At 38.8% G+C, this 23491-nt stretch overlaps 1 protein-coding gene across 2 annotated transcripts; it reads left to right on the plus strand.

The window, feature by feature from the left end:
• LOC116309318 lies at positions 1-19563 on the plus strand. 2 transcript variants are annotated; one of them, XM_039604300.1, is made up of 4 exons: positions 1-611; positions 721-1092; positions 1520-1553; positions 18034-19563. In XM_039604300.1, the coding sequence occupies exons 1-4, from the start codon at positions 192-194 to the stop codon at positions 18072-18074; spliced, it is 867 nt and encodes a 288-aa protein (XP_039460234.1). In that variant the 5' UTR covers positions 1-191; the 3' UTR covers positions 18075-19563. The 2 variants fall into 2 exon arrangements, with proteins under 2 accessions (XP_039460234.1, XP_039460233.1); XM_039604299.1 differs by lacking the exon at positions 18034-19563 and adding an exon at positions 4105-4336.
• Positions 19564-23491: the final 3928 nt, after the last annotated feature.

Here is a 23491-nt window from a genome sequence, read left to right on the forward strand (position 1 = left end):
AGGGCTCTTATCGTCAGTTGGACTGAAGGACTTTCTCATTTCACATTTCACAGCTGCTATAGGACTGAGATATTAAGTTGAATTTCAAAGAATTTCAAAGTGATACTTGGTGTGAAAAACAGGAAATATTTCCGTGGCTGTAATTTTACAGGACAGAAGCTGCAGCCTCTGCAGGCTCCTAACTGCTCAAGATGTTTAAAAAAATCCTGCAATATGTTCGTACTGAAAAAATCGGTACCCCTGCGACAGTCATCGGGATGGTCAGCATGACTTTATTTATGCGGAGTATGATGTGCGCTTGCAAAGGGCGCACTTTTGAATGCAATGAAATTATCATCGTGCCTGTTTTTTTAATATTTTTCCTGATGCTCCTGATGGACCAGACATTTCGGAGCACAGCAAAACATGCATCCACGTTTTTATGCCTTGTAGTCAAGCGCGTAATCAGAGCGTTTCTAATCAGTCTGCTGTGGATTGTAGCATTGTTGATTTTCACAGACTGGTATGGTTGCTGTAACACTGATGAAAACACGAACAAGCTGTTCTGCAAACCTTGGGGCGTCACAACTGAAGAAGAAGCTCAAAAAACTGAAGTGCAAATCAAGTCCAAGGTGAGGATTTCTTGTTGTATATATGTGCTCTTATTCTACTTTTCTAATGAAATTATGGTAAACACACATTAATGCTGGTAATGTTGTATGTTTGTTGCTTCCTTTTCAGCTTACTGGTTACTCTCTGCTCCTGGGCATGACTGTTGTCGCTTTCTTCATGACTTGGAGTGGGTGGAGAAAATGGTTTGTAAAAAAATTCAGTTGTTGCAACAAGAAAACGTTTTACTACAAACTGATTTTGGAAGAAGAGAAAAAAGTTCTGGAGGAGCTTTTGAGGAAAGAAGCAAATGAGACTTTGACTAAAGAAATCATGAGCAACATAAAAAGGAAAGACTGGGACGGCTGTTTTAATGTTGCTCAACAAATGATCAATAAAGCAAAACATCAAAAACCAGAAGCAACCAACCAGCAGGTCAACTGGATCAGTGAGGGGAGCTCCAACAGAGGGGGACAGCATCATCAAGCAGCAGCACATCAGCAGGTAAAGTGCTGTGTTATTTACATACCAGATGTTACAGCTGCAAGACTCTGTCAGTCTAAATAAATGGAACTATTTTTTGTTGCATTCAGAACTGCACAGTCATCCAGGTCACCATCATATGAATGCAACTCATGATTAATAATGTTAACATATGTTGTTGTTGTTTAGTTAACTATGAAACCAAAAAGACACAGATTGCTATGCTGAATGTTCTTCCTGATGTAACGCTCTGATTTATCTGGGCTTGAGACCATCATTAGGGCTCTCTGTGTTTCCCCTCGGTTGCAAATATGATCTATGTTACCTCTAACTACTAACACTGTGAAGAAATGCAATGAAAAGTGAATAATTAGTGCATATAGATTCTGTCTTTTTCTTTTTTCTATCAGAGTTAACTTTTTTAGTAATTGATAAAAATCTTTTGCAGGCACAAAACTATGAACTTGATGCTGTGGCACAAGGTAAACGCACCAACACTCCTTAATTCACTGTACAGCTCTCTTAACAACAGCTAACTTCACTTTTACTGTGATAATACTAAAAACTGTCACTGGTGTGACAGTAGCGGTTTTTGATATGGGCGACATGGGCGGTTGCCCAGGGCGGCATCGTGGTGGGGGCGGCAAAAAAAAAAAGTTGCTCGTCACGCTGCCCCGACATCAGTCAGCGCATAGTGGGAATGGCATAGGCACCGATCGGTTTTCTATCGCCCATTTGCTGGGAGTAAGGGCGCCCTCCGTTTGCGAGGTGCGCCTGCTTCTTGCGGCACAGGGAGGAGAGGGCGGGGCGGCAGGGGATTCTCTGGCTGGTTGGAGCAGCATCTAATAACCAACTCGCAAAATAAAATAAAATAAAAACAAATCAACAAAAAAAAACAAAAAAAAACAAACACCAGACATCATGATACAGACTTATAATTTGCGCCGATGTTTTTTCGAAATTCTGTACGCGAAAAGTGAGCGTGAGAGCCCTCGGTGCGCCTGCTCGCTGCGGAAGTCAAAGTAACCTTTATTGTCATCTCCGCTACATACAGTCCAGTATATAGAGAGACGAGACGACGAGGCTCCAGTTACAGCAGTGCAACTAAACAAACAATAAATATAAGAAGAGTAAGAAAATAAATATACACTTTAGGTCTCGGGGTAAAGGGATCAATAACAATTTAAAATTTATAGTTTACAGTTTGATGATTTAAAGTCTCACACACAACCCGTCGAAAGGGGAGAGCACATTTCATTCATAATGATGTAAATCCAAGCCCATTATGTATTCATGATTTGAATCCTGGGTTGTGCGAAATCCCAGAAATAAACCCTAGACGAAGCATATCTGTGAACTAAGGTGTAGGTCTATTAGGTTATGTTGTGGTGATCCTCGGGTTGGGGGATTTGTGTTCATACTGGAGTGCAAAATTTAAACCAGTGAAAGATGGACAATAAAAGTTCACAACCATCAGGTGCTCAGTTTAGAAAAAAGAAAAGAAGACGAGGAGAAACGAGCAAAAGATACAGGTAAGTAGATGACTCATTGGATAATGGCAGGTCATCCTGAAACAATCAGAATCAGAATACTTTATTAATCCCTAAGGAAATAATGTGGGTTACAGTTGCTCCAAGAAGAAATTGTAAAAATAGTAACAGTAACAGACTAAACTCCAAACAATACATTATGATACAGATTTTACACATTTAAGAAATAGCACTAATATATACAGATCATTCAGTTCTAAATATCAAGGATTAACAGAGGGGATTATAAATAAATATCAAGAAAATTGACAAGAACATTCCAGAGTAGCAAAGAGTGTGTGTAAAAAGGATGTAACTATTGTAGTGTTTACAGTGTGTTAGCTGGAGGAGTTGTACAGGGAGATGGCCACAGGCAGGAATGATTTCCTGTGTCATTCAGTGATGCTTTTTAGTAATCTCAGTCTCTCACTGAACGTGCTTCTGTGACTAGCCAGCATGTCATGGAGAGGGTGGGAGGTATTATCCATGATTGTCCTTATCTTAGACAACATCTGCCTCTCAGACGCCAACCTAACAGAGTCCAGCTCCATCCCCACAACATTGCCGGCCTTGTGGATCAGTTTATTTAGTCCGTTGGCATCTGTGACCCTGCCACAGCATGCAAGAGTATAGAGGATAGCACTGGCCACAACAGAGATACAACAAGATAACATTAATTAGTAGGGATAGTGTTTGCCCAAGGCACCAAACAGGCTAGGACATAGTTACCACTAGAGGTCTCTGAGTTTTCTTGTTTGCAATGAGACAGTCTCACATTGAGGGCTTGCTTTGGCCCAGCTCCATGCAAAGCCTCTTTTGCATCTACAAAGCGAGCATAAAGACACGACAGACTCTAAACGTCTAAATTTTATCAGCAGCTGTAACTCAGTTTAGACATTTACTTTAAAAACTAAGTCACTCAGAAAACAGCAGACAGTGACAGAGGACAGTTACAGTTACTTACAGTTTACTCAATTAAAGTAATAAAGATAATTGTAATAACAACAATAATAATCTCTTTCACAGGGTTGAAATATCTTATACGTCATAGCTCATAATGAGATTTTTAATATTGCACTGTTGAGGGTTGGAGTTAATTTTAATCACTTTAGAGATTGGCCACAATGTGTTACTGTATAAAATTTTCCCACATGTTGTTTGTCTCCTGCTCTCCTGGTGCACCAGAACAGCAGTTTTATTTCCTCATTTATAAAGTTATCAAAGCTCAAAGTGTAGCAAACTAAGCAGGTTAATTTTCAGCACCTCCCAGTCCTCTTATTTCCCCTTTTGTTTTACTTATGACGACTGATGTTATGATCAGTCTGTTGGAATCAGAATAAAATTTATAAAATAAAATCTATGGTCTCCATCTTTTTAACTCTGTGACTCTGTGGACAGTAATGCAGCCGTCAGACTGTGAGGCAGTTTCACTGCACTGAAAACATTTACTGTTTATCACTGCAGCAGTCTCTGTTTTACCCTTCCTTACTCTTCATACTTACAGGATTCAGGACAGCTTGGACCCAGGCAAAGAATTCCCTCATAATGAGTGTCTACAATAGTGATGTGTCAGTCGCCAATGAAACGGCTCCTAGAGCCGGATCATTGACGTGGACGACGGGAGCCGGCTCCTTATAGGGCTTTGGAGTTGACGTCACGCCGCAATGCATTGTGGGAGCGCGGCACCATTTTCGGGGTCTACGAATCAAAACAAACACACTGGCCGTTTATCAGTGCCCAAGTACGCGAGTACGTACTCGCGTTCTCGGTGAGTACGTACCCGCCGAGAACGCGAGCACGGACTCGCGATATGTGTACAATTGGAACACCTGCGTGCGTGATGATGTCACAGGTCCGGAGTTTTACTGCCGTCCCCTCCTAATTTAACTGTGAGTAACATGTTATGAAGCTTAACTGTAATCACAGCCAAACCGGTTTACTCAGGAACAAATAAAACACTGAAATAAACCAAACATTAACATTTAGAAGTGATCTAAGTGACTTATATATATCATTTTTAACCTCAGTAGTGAAACCTCTATTAATAAAAATAGTGTACATGTACATACGTGTACATACCTTAATAAAACAAGCAGGCGAGATGTTAGAACGCTTTTATTTCTATTTTAGTGGACACTCAATACTATAGACAGCTGCTGGGGTTTCTTTAACCTGAGTAGTGAGAAGTCCGCGAGCGGGGGGGTTGAAAACGATGTGCCGGGAGTCCGCTGTTGAGTTTTGGACGAAATGCATTCTGGGATATATAGCTGTCCCAAGTCCACACCGACGGGCGGATCGAGAACACATCCGGGACTTTTTCGCGTTCTCGGCTTGATGCGTACTTCGAATTGGAACAGTACTTGGTCTCCGACTGATGACGTATCACGAGTACACAAGAACGCAAGTACGCACAAGTACGCATATTGAGAAACGCCCACTGTGTTGGAACGACGATTACAAGATGCTTAAAAGCAGCTCAAAAGAGAATGGACTGTATAGAGACCGATTGCGTCCAGAGGCGAAGCAGCGGTACTTGCAGAAAATAGCGTGCATTGGAAATGTGGACCCGTATGAGGCTGTGGAGTAGAAACCCTGAAGACCAACCGCTATTGACGTAGCCTGACGTAGACCTTATCTGTGGAGTCAGCGCTACAAGTCGTCATTCAAACAAAGGTAAGTCAGCTCGAGTACTGCGAGTGAAATGCGTTTGATTTCCCTGCGAACATTCAGATTAGTGCAGCATAAATTCATTCATGAGGGTGAAATTACAGTGAGAACATGTGGAGGCTCTGTTAGGTGGATAAAATAGTGAGTTCAGTGCATTGATGTCATATTGTCCTGAAGGATTTAGTTATTCTTTATGGTTAAAGAAATTGCACTGATTTATTCATATTTATTATAAATAATTCTAATTATACATCTTGCTTCAATATTTGTATCTTGTGTCACTAAAAATACATTTTATTTTAATTTTATACATTGATTAATGACCTGCAGAATCTCCTTATCATATTAAGTGATTCATAATTGTCACTTTATGCTTTCTCCATCTCTAAAGGGATTACATCCTTGCATTACATACTTTAGGTTCATTTTCTGCAGGCAGGTTTCAGACAGAGAACAGGCAGATTTAGAATATAACATGCAGTGTTCTATAGATGGATGCATAAAAAAATGAAAAATTACATGTATGTGCTAACTTTCTAAACACTTTGTTACATTTATGATAAAGTAGATAAAACACATTAATGTCGGCCTTGGCTCATAGTTCTTGTCTTTAAATGAACTTTGTCTGTGTGTGTTTCAGGTACTGCACTCTCAAAGACTGAATGAACCAGCATTGCAGCCATGGGTCACTGTGAGCATCACAGGGAAGGTTGAAGCCGCCCACTGCACCTGTGTGGCCGGAGTCGTGGAGACCTGCAGCCATGTCGCTGCTCTTCTGTTTAATGTAGAAGCAACAGTGCGGATCTGTGGCACAAGGACTGTTACAGATGAACCTGCATACTGGGTTTTGCCTGGTAATGTGACCAAGATACAGCCAGAGGTTGGCAATAAGATAGACTTCTCCTCTTCAGCTGCCCAAAAAAAGGCTCTTGATCAAAACATAAATAGACCATCCGTATTGAAAGGTAAAAGGAGCCGTCCTCAAAAAAGAAAAATCCCACCTGCTACTGTGGAGGAGTTGTCACTGCTATAATGCCATAATGTTTTATCTAGGGGTCTAGATTTATGCCTGTAGTGCACTGCCATGTAAATAATTTGCATTTACTGAATATGTACTGACTGAGTACCACTGTTCAAAAATTGAATAAAGAAACAAACTAATTTTTGCCTCTTTTTTTTTTTTAAATTAAAAACACTTTATAGAAAATCACATCAGTTACAATGTAGAATCCATGTCATTTATAGTTTACAAATGACAAAATGTTTACATAAAATCATGACAGTGTTTACATGATATCACCCACCACTAACATTACTTTATTTACTGTATCTTTTGAAAAAAAAAAAAAACACCACTATTTATACAGCAAAAGACTTAAGAATATTTAACAGGAGCGAGTTTTATTTTCCCTGGTTTTACTACAACACTGTTCAACAAACGCAGCAAACCTTCACCATCTTATCCAGAAGGGTCACCTCTTCACCCTCACATGGAAGAAGTAATCTGATTGGCATGGTGATATGTTTGAAGCAGGTCCCTTATGTAGCGCTGGAACCCAGTCATGATGTGTTTCATCCATTTCATAGGCTGGTTTGCTGCAATAATGCCAAATAACTAGCAACTCTATAGAAGGTAGTTCTGCAAAATCACTCAGTAGGATGTTTGTTCTAATTTGCTATGACCTCAGAGCGCATCGAAAACAAAACCAATAGGCTATAAAGAGTGATATGAACATATTTAGAATTTACCGGAATGAAACTGTCTGGAGCACCAACAGATATTTGGAGATGGAAGAGAGCTGGATATCAGCTCGTCTCACAGCTGCTATCCAGGCTAGACGCCTTCGTTTGGTAACATCGATACACGAGCTGCCTCATGTTGCTTCTAGGTTGGGAAAGAATGAAAACATAAACCATTTTAAAGCTTATTCTCTTGCCGGTCGTGCGATCGAACATTGCAGCGGACCACACAGCAAGTACGAACCATGGCTGTTGTGTGTGCCTTCGCTCCCTTTTCACTTGCGCTAGACCCCCAAAATGGCGGATCGGGCCAAAATCCTTTCCACGCCCACCCCCGTGACATCACGCTCCAAAGCTCTTTTTTTTTTCGCTTCACGCTGGACGTGAGCCTTATGTTTGCCGAGCAGAAGCGGGAGGGGCGCTAATTACACTTACAGTAGCGCAGGAAGGAGAGGGAGAAAGAGAGCCAGGGGCAACAACAAGAGAAAACATCATCACACTAGAAAGGTATAGTAATGAAAATGAGTGACACCAAGAAAAGAAGTTAAATCCGGAATCATTTCAATTTTATTGACAATACATAGGCAGAGTGTAGAGTCTGCGAGAAAAGGATATCATATAGAGCCGGCTCCACAAACAACCTGCACAGGCACCTGAGAACTGTCCCATCAGAGAACGTGCATCTCCTTTTTGTTTTGCATATTAATTTATATTTTATTGTGTTGTGGTTTGCAGTGTATTGTGTTGTTTCACTTTAAATTTGTTTAAAAGGAAAAAAGCTGAAAATTTAAATAGTTAAAAGTAGAATTGTAAATAGTTGGTTTTTGTATTTTATAATTTATTTTTTAAATTTTATGTGGAGTGAATAAATAAAAGAATATTTATATAATAAATATATATAAATAAAAAACACATTTTTTACATTAGTAATTCATTTTGTGCATAATTTTATATTGTTGTTGATAATAAATTAATTAAAGCAACAAAACAACCTGAAGAGCCGGATGGAAGCCGAAAGAGACGGTTCTCTAAAAAGAGCCGGAATTCCCATCACTACATCACTACTAATCTACAGATCAATTTAGAATGCATTAATAGCCTCTCTGACGTTATAATAAATTAATGATTCATCCTAAATGAATCTTTCAGAGAGCAGAGAGAATTCTGTGGCCTTTGCAACACTTGATTTTGGAGAATTGACAGCATAACAACCATACTAATTTAAATATATAAAAGGTTAAATGGCAAGAACATTTTGGAACTGTTGGGTTTTTTTTTAACTGTGTAAAAAATTTCCAGTTGTTAACACTGACCTCACTTCTATGTCATAAAAATAATAATAATTAAAATATTTTTAATTCATGCTTATAAAAAGTGCACAAAACTCTTTTACTGCAAACTAGGCTGTGCATTGAAAACAGTGGTAAGAAACCTTATATGTGCAGGAGTTGCTCATGTGACATTCCCTGAAATGGCAGCTCAGGTGCTCTTACATTCCAGGTCAGAGTCCACTTGCACCGCAGGATGGATCCAAAATTGATAAAAATCTCAGATTCAGACAAAATGTCTCATCCTTCTAAAATTATACTGAAATATCTCAGATTGAGCTGACTGACATGTAGATAGTTCTATAAAAGCTCAGACACCTCTCATCACATGTGCGCTCTAACTCATTAAACTTTACATCCTTTAAAAACTTTTTGCATTTTTCTTCAGCTACACCCGAAACAGTTACTACAGTTGAAGTCTGACCATTAACAGTAACTCAGTAAAACATCTCTATAGCAGAGATGTTGTAAGACAGTGTGGAATTATAGGGATTATTCTACATAACCATCATCTTATCATTGCAGTAATTATCATTTCATCAAAGTGTTTATTGAAGTTGCTGGCATTATGTTATAATTTGTATTACAGGAATCAAATATTAACATGTTTATTATAGGTGCAGTTAGAACCACTTAAATCGTTGAGTTAAATCTATAATCTTAAAAGCTTATATGCTGAGTATATTGTTACAGCTGAGCAAAGGCCTGAATGTATTCAGCTTCTTGTGGTATTTGAGTTTGCTTAGTTACAGGTGACGGAAAGATGTCCAGTTCATGGTGACCTCAAAGGCCTTAGATCATCACCATATTCGGAAAAGGATGCCAGAAAGAGGAACCTCTGTGTTTGCATTTAATTCTTAAAATACATGAATGTTCTGTACATGCAAATTATGTGCTTGTAAACGCAAGAAGGGGCGTTACAATACCCTGATGTTATAAAAGCAATCTGAAGTGTATTTTTGGGTGGGGATTTACAACTGATGGTTTGCAGTTTACATCTCCCCACGCTGCGTGTATTCATTAAAATCAATTGTTTGATTGATCTCTTGTGGACCATGATTGTTTTACTCTCGTCCTCAATTTCGAACCCTTAACATTTGGTGCATTGGCCTGGGTTGAGGGGAGAGACTTGGAGATTGAGACCGAGAGGGTCCGAGGCGCTCGAACAAGCAGACACGAGTCAGTGGTCGAAGTGAGTGGACATAAGCCGGCTTATTCAAAGGTAAGGCACTACCTGTTGAATTATTTCCAAAATGTGCCAGATTGGACATGAGAAATTAAAGTCTACTCACTGAAATTACTGGTAAAGGTCTGCTGTGATTTTGGTGAAAATCTCATGAGAATTGAAGTTGAAGTAATGGTAATGTAAGGTTAAGTGACAGTACTGATTAAAGGAAAAGCAGTTGGACTGCTAAACAAAGAATAAAGAGGATTTAGAATAAAGAGAATTTAGAATAATAGATTGGTGAAGTTTGTGACATTAAAGTCTCAATTGATTATAAAGCCGGGCTTGGACACCGATATGGTGGGTTTGTGATTTTCGGGGTGTCTTCAAAATAATTAAATTGTATAGAACGGGACTCTGGGAGTCTAACAAGTGCATTTCTCGGAGGTGACGCTCCAAATTTCCTGGGGACGCTTAGGATTTTCCGTTGGACGGGATAGTTCGATTGGCAATCGTGGAAAACTTGGGAATCTCCAAAATAGCTAGTGGTTGGACCACTTTACCGTCCGGGATGGTGGTTTGCACTTTTTTGGCCAGTAGAAACCGGGTTTCGGGCGTGTGACTTTAACTTAAAATTTCGGGGAAGCCTGGGATGTGAAATGTCCCAAGGTAGAGCTTTCCGGCAGGGATTTAGTTAGTTGACGCTTTTAAATTGTGTAGGGTCTTAGATATGTGACCACGGCCCGGGGCCGAGACTGGTTAATTGATGACAAAAAACTCAGGGAGTTTATCGGTTGGACCGTTAATTTAAATTTGTCGAAATTGTGTAGGTTTTAAAATGTCAGGCCTAATACTGCAGTTGTAATTATAAAGACGTCTGTGTAAATATATTAAGAGACTTGTCTGAGTCTGTGAGTCAGGCGGGTATTATTTTTAGACTGTGTGTGTGTGTGTGAAGATGCAAATAAGGAAGCTGAGAGGTGCATAGAGTATGAGGAAGTTTATAGAGACTGCTAGACATTGCTGAGGGCTGTATTTAAGACACTGGTTTTGTTTATTACAATATTGTAAGTAAAGTTTTTATTTCTTGCCATGACTGTATGACTGTTTGCTGGGTTTTAAGATGGGATATATAAACTGTTGATACTTATGACCGTTATTTGGGGTCTGAAAACTGAAATTGACTTTGAAATAATTTCATTAATAAATATGTCTGTAAGTGATGTCCCTTTTGGTGTGTTCAAGTAAGATGTTTTAGGATTTTTAGATGGGTTTCGTTTCAGTTTGAGATAATATACACAGTTACATTTGGGGTTCCTAATGCATTGTTGAGTTTGAGTGATACATATAGGTGTAAGTCGTTTGATGTTTGTTGGGCAAAGGAGGACTTTAGAAGATTGTAAGTGGTTTTTCTTTTAGTCCGATAATATATAAGGAGTTAGATTTGACAGACTTATTTACACTTTGGGTTTATGTTAATATAGGTTGCAACGGGCACAGAGGAAACACAGTACAACATCTTAAGGGTTTAAAATAATAATAAATAAATGAATGAAGTTTCTTAAGGGTTCTTGTGTGTGTTTTTAGGGATAGTTTTTTGTGGGTTTTTAGGGGGAGTGTGTGTTGGTGGTGTTTGTGTGTGTCAAACAGAGATAACATGAAAAGAGAGGAAATAGAGACTAGAATGTCCTAGAAGGCAATAAAATGCAAATTAAGAAGCTGTGAACTGCTTAAACCACAGTTGGTTTCACAAGTACTGCTGCAAACATTGTTGTATGCGTGTGTTTAAGACGCCATTTATGTTTATTAGAGGGTTATAAATAAAGTTCTGAGTTGCTGTAGTGGATGTATAGTAAGTGACTGAATTTTGATAGATGTATATATTTTGAGCCATAAAGGCTGGTGTGTTTTATTTTTCAGTTATGTGTGTCTGGTGAGAAGTTGTGTGTGAGACGATGAGAGGTTTCAGTTTTTCTTTTTCTTTTTTTCTTTTTGACTTGCTCTTTCTGATTATGGAAGGCATGTCCAAGATACTCGTATGAAAGCGTATTTTGAGTGATTTTAATTGCGTGAATGCTGTCAGTATTTGATTTGAGTGACTGTGTGATTTGTCTGAGTAAGTGAAAAGGGGGAGTTTGAAAGAAAAGGCAGTGTGTGAGACGATTACTGAATGACTAAAGAGGTTAGAACCTTTAAACGTGTGTATGGAATAAAGGAGTGTGAAATATATTTCTTGTGTGATGAAAAGTAGGATGTGCTAAAGTTTGAAAGTGTTTTTAATTCAAGAAAACAAAAAACAAAGGAGTTAGATTAGTTTGAGGAACAGGAAATATTGCTCTGTGTACCGGGGCTGCAGCGACAGGAAATAGTGAACAGGAACTGTGCATGCCCATATATGGGAACTGGGTGTGTACAGAAAGAACACAGAGAGACAGACGAGGCCCATGGAGCAAATGAAGCCTTTAAGAAAAATGAATATATTACTAATTGTATGCTTTAAGTGTGTCAATACAGGTGGACTCTCTCAACATTGGAACCTTGAGTTCAGCAGCAGAAAAGTAGATTAAAAGAATTGGGAGAATAAGCCAGTCTTTGGCTCGAAATTGTGCGGCTGGATCTCTCACTTTGTCCCTGAAGCGGAGAAGAAGTTCAAAGGACAGTCAATCGCCTGATGAAGACCGACAGAACATCGTGGACTTGAATACAGCAGGCAAACGGCAGTGCCACTGATCCATTAACACTGATGACGACTGATGACCAGCAGCAGCATGTAAGAGTACTGCAACATGTACTGTGAAAATACAGGCTGGGCAGTTGAACAGTGGGATAAAGAATTGTGGAAGAGCACTGGACATTGAGTGATATTTTGCCATGCTGGGACTTAACCTAAAAGAAAGACTGTAAAGAAACAGAGAAGAAGACAACAGCTGAGTTGAGACTGTGTTTGCTGGAGCTTTGAAGCCCGAACAGGACACTGTGAATGAAAAAGGACCAGTGAGAGGTGAAGCTGGACGAGTTTGACTGCGAGAATATAGGATATAATTGGATTGAAAATTGAAGCCTGAACTCATGAATTGTTTAGGGATGTCCACTACAGCATAACAAAGAGGTAAACATTAGAAAAGGTAAGAATAATGAACGAAAATAATTGTCATTACCTTAATGAGTAGAAAACACACATACAAATTGTTACAAGTGAGATTATTTTTGAAATGAATCAGAAGTGAGATAGTTTGAATCTAAGGCTCAGTGGTGAAATGCATAAATTAAATATGAATATATAGGATGCAATGAAGAAACAGCTGACACGTAGAGTACATTAACATGAATACATAGAAATGCAATGAGAAACTCAATGAATTAATTCAATGAAGAAGCAGTTTACACTCAATTAACATAAAATGCAAGGAAGAACACGCTTACATGCATGGCATAATTGGTATTTCTGACTAGAGACAGAGAAATGGGTCATTTAAGCACTTGTGGTAATAATGAAAATGTCTTAGTTTTGTTATTTTCAGGGGTAAAGCAGAACTGTACCAACTCTCCACAGCAGCAGTCGGAAGAAAGTTAGAAGTTAACATCACTGGATAAGTTAAGGCAAGTTTCTGGTTGAATTGTTCACAGAATCATGTGTCCATGAACCTGGAAAACAGGCCCTAGCTCCTGGCTGAAGACTAGGAGTGCTTTATTTAAGGTGGGAAATCAAAACAGAGGGTTAGTAATTCGGGGAAAAGAAAACTGACTGCTTAACTGGAGAATTGGGAAGGAGTCTGGGAGACTGTGAAGCCATAGATGCAAAATAACACATACCCATACACACACAAACAGAAAATGCATTAACCTTATAAAGACAAGCTCCTGAAGCTTAATGCATAGAGACATTGATTAAAACCTGGCTAAGAACATAAGCATATGCAATGAAGATCGGCTTGCTACTTGTATGAGTGATAGAATGGTGTGAATGTTGAATAAACTGATTAAACTAGTTTAAAAGGGTGACTTAGCAGTGCTTTTGCACTGAGTGATCAAAACAAGTGATTAGTATAGAAAGAAAATGAAAATAATTCAATAATGTGATAAAGTTTAAACATGTATTTCTTTTGCCAAGTTAAATTGTTGAGATATGGCTGAGTATGGAAAAAGTTTGAGAGCTTGTGTGAAGGTGGACAGAGGAGCTTGCTGTGTGTGTGTGATTGAGGCCTTAAAGGAGGGGTAGATTGTTCAGAGGTGCAAATTTGATTAGGAGGTTTATAAATTAGGGTTGACACATTGTTGTAAGGTGTTAGGCTGAATCTGAGTATGGTAAAGTGCTTAACCGGGGTTATTGTTGTGTACGAAATGGTGTAGCTTTTGGCGAGGTTTTCGGTGTGTTGAACGGGTGAAATTTAAGATGGTTTAAGATTTTTGGGGCTGTTGTTTTCATTTTAATAGAGGAGTTTTGATAAACATGGACATGTCTAAAAGGGCCCATAGTTTTTATAACAGTGCACTTAGAAAAAACCTGTCAGGTGATTTTGTTTTGTACTTTGATGAGCTAACAATCAGCTCTCTTTTTTCTTATTTTTGCTCTAAGCAGGCCTGGAAGAGAGTGAACTGACGGTGCGGACAAATTACCAAGTAAGGATTGCAGTGAGTCAATCCAGTCAAAAGTATAGAGAACTATTTTCCTAAAAAGGAAAACGAAATAAAACAAATGATTGAGCTCATTTTGCTGATGTGGAGCATCTGATGACGTGCGCGGAAGGCTGCAGATCAGCAAAAAATATCATGTGTGAATGCATGTGAGTGAATGTGAATGACTGGACTAAGGTGGGAACGAGTAAATGTGGACAGACAATTTACCATGTGGGGAAAAGAAAGGGGATGCTTTGTTTTGCTTTTGCCATGAGCAGGACAAGTGGAAGACTTAATTCTGGGGATGCTGATGTTTGCTTGGAGGGAATTTTTGTTTTATTTACTGGGGTTGGATTATGTTATTACATTATAAAATGCTAAATGCTAAAAGGGAAACATTGTTTGATATAACTCATGCTACCATTAACTGAAGAAACACATGATTGATAACTGTTCTGTTTTAAGTTTTTTGTTATGACACAAATTGGATCATAAATGGGGAGAGTTGAGTATAAAATGTAAAGTACAGGTTTTGTTTCCAGGAAGTTCCAAGGATCCAGACTCTTGCATGGAGCAAGGAGTTTGAGAAGATTTGACATGATGATTAAATTGATTTTATTCCTTAAGCACAGGTTTTCAGGGCCGGAGCAGAAAGGAGGATTGCTGAGCTGTTCGGAGAGATGATATGACTAACCTTTTTCCTTTAATTTCTTAAGCCCGGGTGATGCATTTTGAGTTTTTTGAGTTTTTATTTATTTGGACACATCTGGTGTGTCCAAATATAAAGGGGGAATTTAAGAGGTAATTTGAGATGGGTTCTAGGATCATTTTATGACTTTTGGGGTTGTTGATAATTTAGATATGGTAAAACTGAGGCAGAAATTGTTATTTTTAAATAGAGTTACTTTTAAAGTAAAATGAAACTCCCCTGCTTGATTTAAAATAGGCGAGGCCAAAGGCCTGTAGCTTTTAACTGTATAGCTCTTAACTTGCAGGGATGGCGTGGAGTGTAATGAATGAATGCAAAACATGCTTACAGACACAAACATGACATAGATTTATTTTATAGGACAAAGGTGGAACACATGGTGCTTTGTTTCTGCTTAGCAACTAGTGAGGCAGACGGTGTTAAAGATAAGTATGTAATAAGTGAACAGGAAACATGTGAGGGTGAGACGGGTGAAACAAAATGTTGTAAATAATGGAAACTTGTGTAACTGGCATTAACAGTAACTTTTGCATGTTAGGTATATGCTTGAAGCAAAAAGAGGTGTAAATCCTGATAGAAATTTTGAAGCGTGCTTTCTAGAGGAGAGGTAGGCTGACATGGGGATGGTGTATATTTTACCCGGGGTGTGTTTAATAAAACTAAAAGCGTTGCTCACACATATAAAGAGTATTGAGATTAAGTAAAGTTAATAAAAAGGATAAAGCCCAGAACATGATATGGTGAAACAACTTTGAATAATTAAAGGAACATTGGATGAACACAGTAGATTAGTGAGGTGTAGCAGAGAGAGGTTTTTGTTTTCTATCTTTTACAGGAGAAGATTTCAGGACCACAGCGAGAATCCTGGAAGCCCCAGACCGAACGGAACCAACCAGAGAAAGGAGAAAAACAGAGCACAAATACACCTAGTTGTTTATGTTACAAAGAAGATCAAAAGCTTGTTAGACACAGGTTATAATGGAAGCATAAAAGGGATGAGAGGAAATTTACATAACATAGAAATCCTGCAACAATTCGTAAATTGCCCAAACACAGTGTTCAGACCGGATATGCGCTACCCGTTAAAGGGGGCGAAGAAATCAGGCCTAAGTTTGAAAAATGAAACGGGTTAACTCGATAGAGGAGGTTTCCAAAGGTTGAGAAAATAATGTGGGACCTTTTACCAGGAGAAAGCTAATTGTATCTTCTACACTTTACAGTGGGCACTGAGGGAATGTGGGGATTCAGAAATTCTTTTATCCCTACTATATAATCTGCATTATTATGATTGCATTAAGAACATGTTTTACAGCATTGTTTATCAGTAATATTGTTTACAGGGTTCATATTGCATTGAATATGTTTGGCATCACATTCATTCTATTCACAGGTTTAGTTCATTGTATACACATTGCATATCTGTGCTTGTTTAGAGTTGATGTTCTATCCAAGAGGGTTTTAAGCTTCACTGGTGAGAGTGTCCAGGTGATACATGTTGAGGGAAGATGAGAACATAGCAGGTTAATTGCATGCATGCTTACAATACACATAAATCTAGTAGCAGGCCTGAGCGAAGGCCCAAGTGTCTTCTACTTCTTATTTGAGACCTGCGCCAATTCAGTTTACTTAGTGATTGATGACGAGGGTCCATTCCACTAGATTTCCACTAGAGAGGGACCCAGGAAAGGAGCAGAGATCACTTAAGCATGAAGTGTTTTCAAGTGGGAGCTGGCGTTTTTTATTATTGGACCACCTAGATGACGTGAGGTTATTGTCTGGTTTGCTGAGTCAGGGGACGGCTAGAGAGGGTCAGAGCGAAGGTAGTGGACCTGGGAATGGTGTAGTGACGTCTTTGGAAGACGTCAAGAGAGGGAATTGTGGAATTATAGGGATTATTCTACATAACCATCATCTTATCATTGCAGTAATTATCATTTCATCAAAGTGTTTATTGAAGTTGCTGGCATTATGTTATAATTTGTATTACAGGAATCAAATATTAACATGTTTATTATAGGTGCAGTTAGAACCACTTAAATCGTTGAGTTAAATCTATAATCTTAAAAGCTTATATGCTGAGTATATTGTTACAGCTGAGCAAAGGCCTGAATGTATTCAGCTTCTTGTGGTATTTGAGTTTGCTTAGTTACAGGTGACGGAAAGATGTCCAGTTCATGGTGACCTCAAAGGCCTTAGATCATCACCATATTCGGAAAAGGATGCCAGAAAGAGGAACCTCTGTGTTTGCATTTAATTCTTAAAATACATGAATGTTCTGTACATGCAAATTATGTGCTTGTAAACGCATGAGGGGGCGTCATAATACCCTGATGTTATAAAAGCAATCTGAAGTGTATTTTTGGGTGGGGATTTACAACTGATGGTTTGCAGTTTACATCTCCCCACGCTGCGTGTATTCATTAAAATCAATTGTTTGATTGATCTCTTGTGGACCATGATTGTTTTACTCTCGTCCTCAATTTCGAACCCTTAACAACAGCCGTCATATATCAGTGAGGCAGAGATGAGATCAAATTATAAATGGACGAAGCATTTTAATCCAGTAATGACAGAAATATTAAAATGCTCTTAAAAAAAAGGAGGTGTTATGTTTAAGTTTTTACTGAATAATTATTACAAAAATGAAATCAATAGTTTTTTATTTAATAAAAAAATCACTTGAGGTTGGATATTGATAACTCATGACTATGATGATGACACTGTGCAAAATGATTAAAAAGACTCTTTTGTTCCCTCTAAATGACACACAGTGTCACATGTTCACATTCCTCAGTCTATTAAAATGGAGGCTCTGTTCTTTTTTACATGTTGCCATGGTGAATCATGATATCAGAGCTCCTCTGATGAATCTTTTCCTTTTCTAGTCATCCATGTACTTAACTCAGCATGCTTCCTGTAACAGGGTCCAGAAGCACACAGTTCACAGTACAACTTTAGAAGATCACAAAACACCCACTGTCCTGTAGACAGCTCAGTAAATGGCTCCTCAGGCTTAAGTTAAACAGTCAAACCATTTCCAGTATATCTTTGTTTTATGTTCATTTCTTGGATTTTCATTTTTCAAGTCTCATTTTTTATTCAGTTAAACAGTTCATTTTAGTTTTCACTCCAGTTTAAATATAATAATTTTGCTCTGTACAGACACAATTCTTTGTTTTCTGACAAAAATATTTTTCTGCCCTGTAGAAAACAAAGACACCATGCCGTTATTTGACGAATCCGCCTAAAAGAACATCAAGTGATGCAGCTCCAGAAACAACGCAAGTGACCACAGACAAGTTATATACCTTGTCAGGCGACGTGAGGTCTAGAGAGAGAGAGGTCGGATAAAAGGTCTTACAGATTCATCCATATCCATTTGTAATCACATAAGGCTGGATATTAAGAGTTTTTGGAAAGGGAAGCAGGAGACTGTTGTTGTAGAGTGGATTGAGGAGAAAGGAGACTGAAGCTGTTCAGTTGCAAACAGAGAGTTCAGTTCCTTGCAAAACAAACAAGTTTAAAACAAGACAAAAAAAAGAAGAAAAAAGTTTAAATGTTCTGTTCTAAATCTGTTGTGTTCTACAAATTAATTTGAGAATTGTAGGAAAAGACACGGTGAACTCTTTTTTTTGTTTTGTTTTTTTGTTTTTTTTAAATCCTATGCCAACTCTATTTAGCTTTGTAAATATTGGCTATATTGTATGGAGACGTCTTACTTTACTATTACTTTATTTTGCAAATCTATTTGAATTAGGCTATCCAATTAAGATTAATTTTATGTTGTTTGTTGTAAAGATCTGGATGGATGTTTTACTTTATTCTTCATTTTAATTGTTTTTATTCTGTTTTTCAGTTTTATTTTTCAAGACTTGGTGAATTGACTTTTATTTATATAGCTTGGCCTACACTTTTTAGTATGTTGGCAACAATCAGAAGTGTTATTGTTAGGATCGAATATAGGCCATCTAATTTAGGTAAATAAATTTTTTTTAGTTGTTATAATCTAATGAGGAATATTTTATTTTATTTTTTGTTGTGTTGTTTTTCAGTTTCCCCCCTGAGGGATTGCCCCCTTGACATGGTCAGGGGAGTTTGCGTGCCTCAGTGACCCTAAGAGCTAGACCAGCAGAAGCTTAGTCTTCAGGTGGGACACCAACGTTGATCAGGTCTTAGGGTAGAGGCCTGACAAAGTGCAATCCAATTACATGACAAAAACAGTTATCCTGTGTGTGTGTGTGTGTGTGTGTGTGTGTGTGTGTGTGTGTGTGTGTGTGTGTGTGTGTGATTTGAGTGTATATGATTTTACTCAGTCAGTATCCAGTTCAGTCAGCTCCTGGGCATTTTTGTGAGGGTAATTTCATGTCATTATTAAAATGTGAAGTAAAGGAAAAGCATCAGGAAAGTTATTTAAATAACACATTAAAAAGCATCAGCTGCTGACCAAAGAGTTGTATTTATAAAATCATGAAAACAGAACAAAGTAAAATTACCATATGTGACAGGATTGTGATGCAGCAGCGACCTCGAGTGGCCTCTGTCTGAAAACAGGTTCCCCAAGTTCCTCCTTCCTCACTTACAGCAGCTTTTAAAGTGCACTAACAACCTTTCACTTTTTCTTAACACATTTGATTGTATTGAAGGTTTAAATGCCATGAATAAGAATTTTCCTAAACATTTTATTTTTGCCACAATATTTTTTCCATTTGATATCACAAAATGCTAAATGCAAAAAAGGGAAGCAAAACATCAAAATAAGCTACAAATTTGTACAAAAAAGAAAACGGATGCAGATGGAAAAATTCCACTGTGCAAATTAAAAAATATATATATTGTTCAAGAAAAATAAAATTTTGAAAAATGTGCACAACAAAGAAAAATAAATGAATAAAAATGAAAGTGATGGCGATGGCTTTGCATGTGCACATCAAGAAAAATAAACTGAAGGCAAACATCCTGGTAATTGTGCTTAAGGTCCCTAAAAAAATCAGGCAAGCAGTAGGACACATATGTACCTGTAATAAATGAGCAAAATCTGAACTGTTTCTTTTTCAATTTATTTTCACAGCATTATTTACAATACTTCTGCTTAACAAGATGACCGACGGTAGAAGTGACAGTTTTGGATGGGAGGGTGGAATACTAAGTTAGCTAGGTTAGCAAAGTGAATCCACAGACTGTGGTTGTTTCACAGAAAGGACAGATACCTGCTAAATATTAGATAGTGTTGTTGTTTGTAGCAAGAACCCAAACCAAAATCCAAAAGGGTGTCTCAGGGAGGAGAGCTACGCCACAGCTGAGATCTGAGGGGTTTTATAGAGCACTGCATACTGGGCCCAGTGTCACTGACTGGAAAACAAACCACACCAGCCTGCAAATGCCTGCAAATACCATCTGCTACACAAACAGGCCAAAAAGAAGTCAATTGGAGTGGGTTGTCACAGTATAAAGAATGTCACGAAGTGGGTGAGTGCCTGGTGTTTTTCCACTGCCTGCTTGTGTTTACCTGTGTCCTGCTTCTGGGCGGAGCCTTGGTTCCCCACCTGTTGCTAATCACCTGGCATCCATCAACGGCAGTCCAAGAGGCTGTATATAAAGACCCGCGCTGCCATCATTTCTCTGCCATTTGTCAGCTACCTCGTGTTTCTCTGCCATGACACCACCTCACTCACCTGCAGCTCAAGTTTCTGAACAAGTTCTGGAAAGAAAAGGTTGGAACCTCACTCGATCTCTCACCACTTGATGCTCACCGGGCTACCCTCCCCAGGCCACAGATTCAGTATTCACCTTTCCCCAGTATAGCCCCTTCCCCACTTCACATCTAATCTCACTCTCCCTCCATTTCGGTGATTTCCTGGCACAGAGTATGTTCTGCTATCTCCAATCCCTGTGCACTCAGTACAGCTTGTTAAAACATATCGCTGTCTCGATTGTCTCTGCTTTTGGGTCCACTCACACGTACTGGCCCTCAGGCCCTTTGACAAAACACATGGATTGATAGCTGTTCTTTAAACATGTCTGTGGTATAGTGCTTTCTACTTCTACTCCACATTTTTGGGGTGATGATATTGTATTCCATACCTTTGTATTTGAATACTTTCTTTTTATTATGTAGATACATACAGTATATGAATAATTAAGCAATCAACTCCATCTTTAAAGTGAATTAATTAATAATTACTTATCATGAATGATAATGAGTCTGGGTATGTTATATTTTGATAAAGATTTTGCACTATTATAGAAGAATTCTAACATGTACTTAGAGTTAAAGAGGTTAAATATTTTTTTGCCACTTTGCGAAACACATTTAATGTACTGTTTTGAAAATATTGTGCAACCACTTTCAGATTATGAAGCATGTTGCACAATATGTTAAGTATCAGTATCTGTATGAAGATTGAGGGATGCAGATTAGAGGAAAAAAATATTTGGGGCTCTACTAGTGTACTACTTTTGCTGTACTATTGTAATTTCTTATTATCAAGCTGGTTCTTTTTATGTAAACGCTACCTGAAAAGCCTGGATCAGTTGATTTGAAATGCTGCAGTGAGAGTGCTAACATGGAATACAAAGATACATCATATTCATCCCATATTAGCTTTGCTTCATTTGCTCCTTGATTAATCCAGAATTGAATTTAAAACCTTTCTCCTTACATAAGTTCCGAATGATTGGGCCCCATCATATCTGAACTCTTTTCTCCTTGGATGCTGATTAGAGTTCTTGTCTGTTGTCTTTATGGGTGAAACACTCCTCCCCCAGACTGCAGACCTACTTGTTGTTCCTAGAGTAATTAAAAGTAGAATGGGAGGAAGAGCATTCAGCTTTCAGGCCCTCTTCTGTGGAACCAGCTTCCAGTTTGGATTCAGGAGACAGACGCCCTTTTTTTTTTTTTTTTTTTTTTTTCCGCCTGTCCCGTTTGGCTCTTTTGCCATCAGAATTATTGTCTAAAGGCAAAGAAAGATGCCCAACGGATTTACTTTACCAAATGGACCATCCCGGCCTTGTCGTATTGGTCCATTTGATTCACCTTTTATTGTTTATTTTATTTTATTTTCGCTTGCTACACACGGGACAGACATGACTGGGGGAAAGAAAAGGGAGAAAGAAAGACAGGTAGTGAAAGAAAGTCAGCGGGGAAGAGGAACGGTGATAAAGGGCAAAAAACAAAAACAAACAAAACAAACAGACAAAAAATACATATATCAATCACCTGGATCACCTGTTCAGAAAGAAAAAAGAGAAAACAAGCAAAAAAAGAGAGCAATATAATAAACAACATCATCGCGATAATCTATGTGAATATAACAGTAAATACTAAATATTGAATATTATTGTGCAGCACGTAAGATTTACAGCACACAGTGTGCTTTGAGGTAGGAGCCAAAAAGGGTGTAGTTTGTGTCTGTGAGCACCTGTTTGTACACCTGTGAGCATGAGCGCGCTTGTATTTAAAAGGTTCCTTCATGTAATGATCTGCTAGAGGGTGTGGGGGGCCACAGCCCCGTCCTCCAGGGCATGAAGCAGGTATGGAGGAGATCCAGGCTCCGGACATCCAGAGACCCCCGGAGCACAAGAGACCAAGGAAGACCAACAGAGGGGCAACCGTGCCACTATCCCGGAAAGAGCTGAGGAGAGCCCCAGATGAGGGGACACTCAGCAGCCGCGGAGCAGAAGCCAGGGAGGGTTGCAGTGACGTGCCCGTGAGCTCCGCCGGCAGCCAGCTGTGCCAGAGTGACCGAGCCCCAGGCCAAGAGGCCGAGGGCACCCCACCACCCGAAGGGGCCTGAGCGAGCTCCAGGCTCCAGGCCCCGACAAGCAGCCACCAGGAGTGAGCCGGTGCGTACCTGGACGCCCATCCCCGGACACAAAGAACCACCAATGCACCGATGTCTGAGGGCGTCTGCCACTGGCAGGGGGAGTGGTGGGGGGAGATAGGCCTCCATACCTTGGAGGGCCTGAGATGTCCCTAGAGAGGTGACAGACAGATGCCCTTTTTAAGATTGAGGTTCATACTTTCCTTTTTTAAAAAGTTTATAGTTAGGACTGGATCAGGTGATCCTGAACCAGCCCTCAGTTACGCTGCTATAGGGACTCACTCACCACTTTTCACTCTCCATTTGTTTCATGGAGGACTGCATGGAAGCACATTGGTATAGGCTGTATACTCATAATACTTTTCTTTGTGTAATCAAATACCTGAGCAAATGGCCACAAACGCAATACAGTGAATTCCAATATAGTAAGGAGAGTTATATGCTGTCACACCCATTATCGCAACCATTTTGATTGCGATAATTTCTACATTCGATTTTCATTTCCTGACACAAATGGTAACTGTTCCTTATCTGGAGGTTTGTGAGGCAACAAGTTCTTATCTGTAGATACATTTTTTTCCTGCGATTGTTGCTTCCTGTTTATATATCTGTCTTGTGCAATAAGTTTTAAAATGGCTCAAACAAATCAATAAATAAAATGTTTCAGTTATTGCTACCTCTGACATGTAGTGAAGAGTAGAAGGGAACTTGTTTCATTTACTGGATCAAACACACTGTGTTACTGTAAAGCCATAACTTTAAAAAAAAAAAAAGAAGAACTAAACTTAATCTTTAGAATTAATAATAAATCATCTCTCCACTCTGTGACAGTAACGTGACAAATT

Source organism: Oreochromis aureus, linkage group 20 (assembly GCF_013358895.1).
Source record: "Oreochromis aureus strain Israel breed Guangdong linkage group 20, ZZ_aureus, whole genome shotgun sequence".
In the NCBI taxonomy this organism is placed as follows: Eukaryota; Metazoa; Chordata; class Actinopteri; order Cichliformes; family Cichlidae; genus Oreochromis; species Oreochromis aureus.

What these genes read in the sequence shown, in the direction of transcription:
- LOC116309318 (XM_039604299.1), top strand. Translation starts at nt 192, where the DNA reads ATGTTTAAAAAAATCCTGCAATATGTTCGTACTGAAAAAATCGGTACC. An exon ending in AAGCAGCAGCACATCAGCAG is followed by an intron (nt 1,093 to 1,519) that starts GTAAAGTGCTGT and finishes AATCTTTTGCAG; the next exon opens with GCACAAAACTATGAACTTGA. An exon ending in ACTTGATGCTGTGGCACAAG is followed by an intron (nt 1,554 to 4,104) that starts GTAAACGCACCA and finishes TCATACTTACAG; the next exon opens with GATTCAGGACAGCTTGGACC.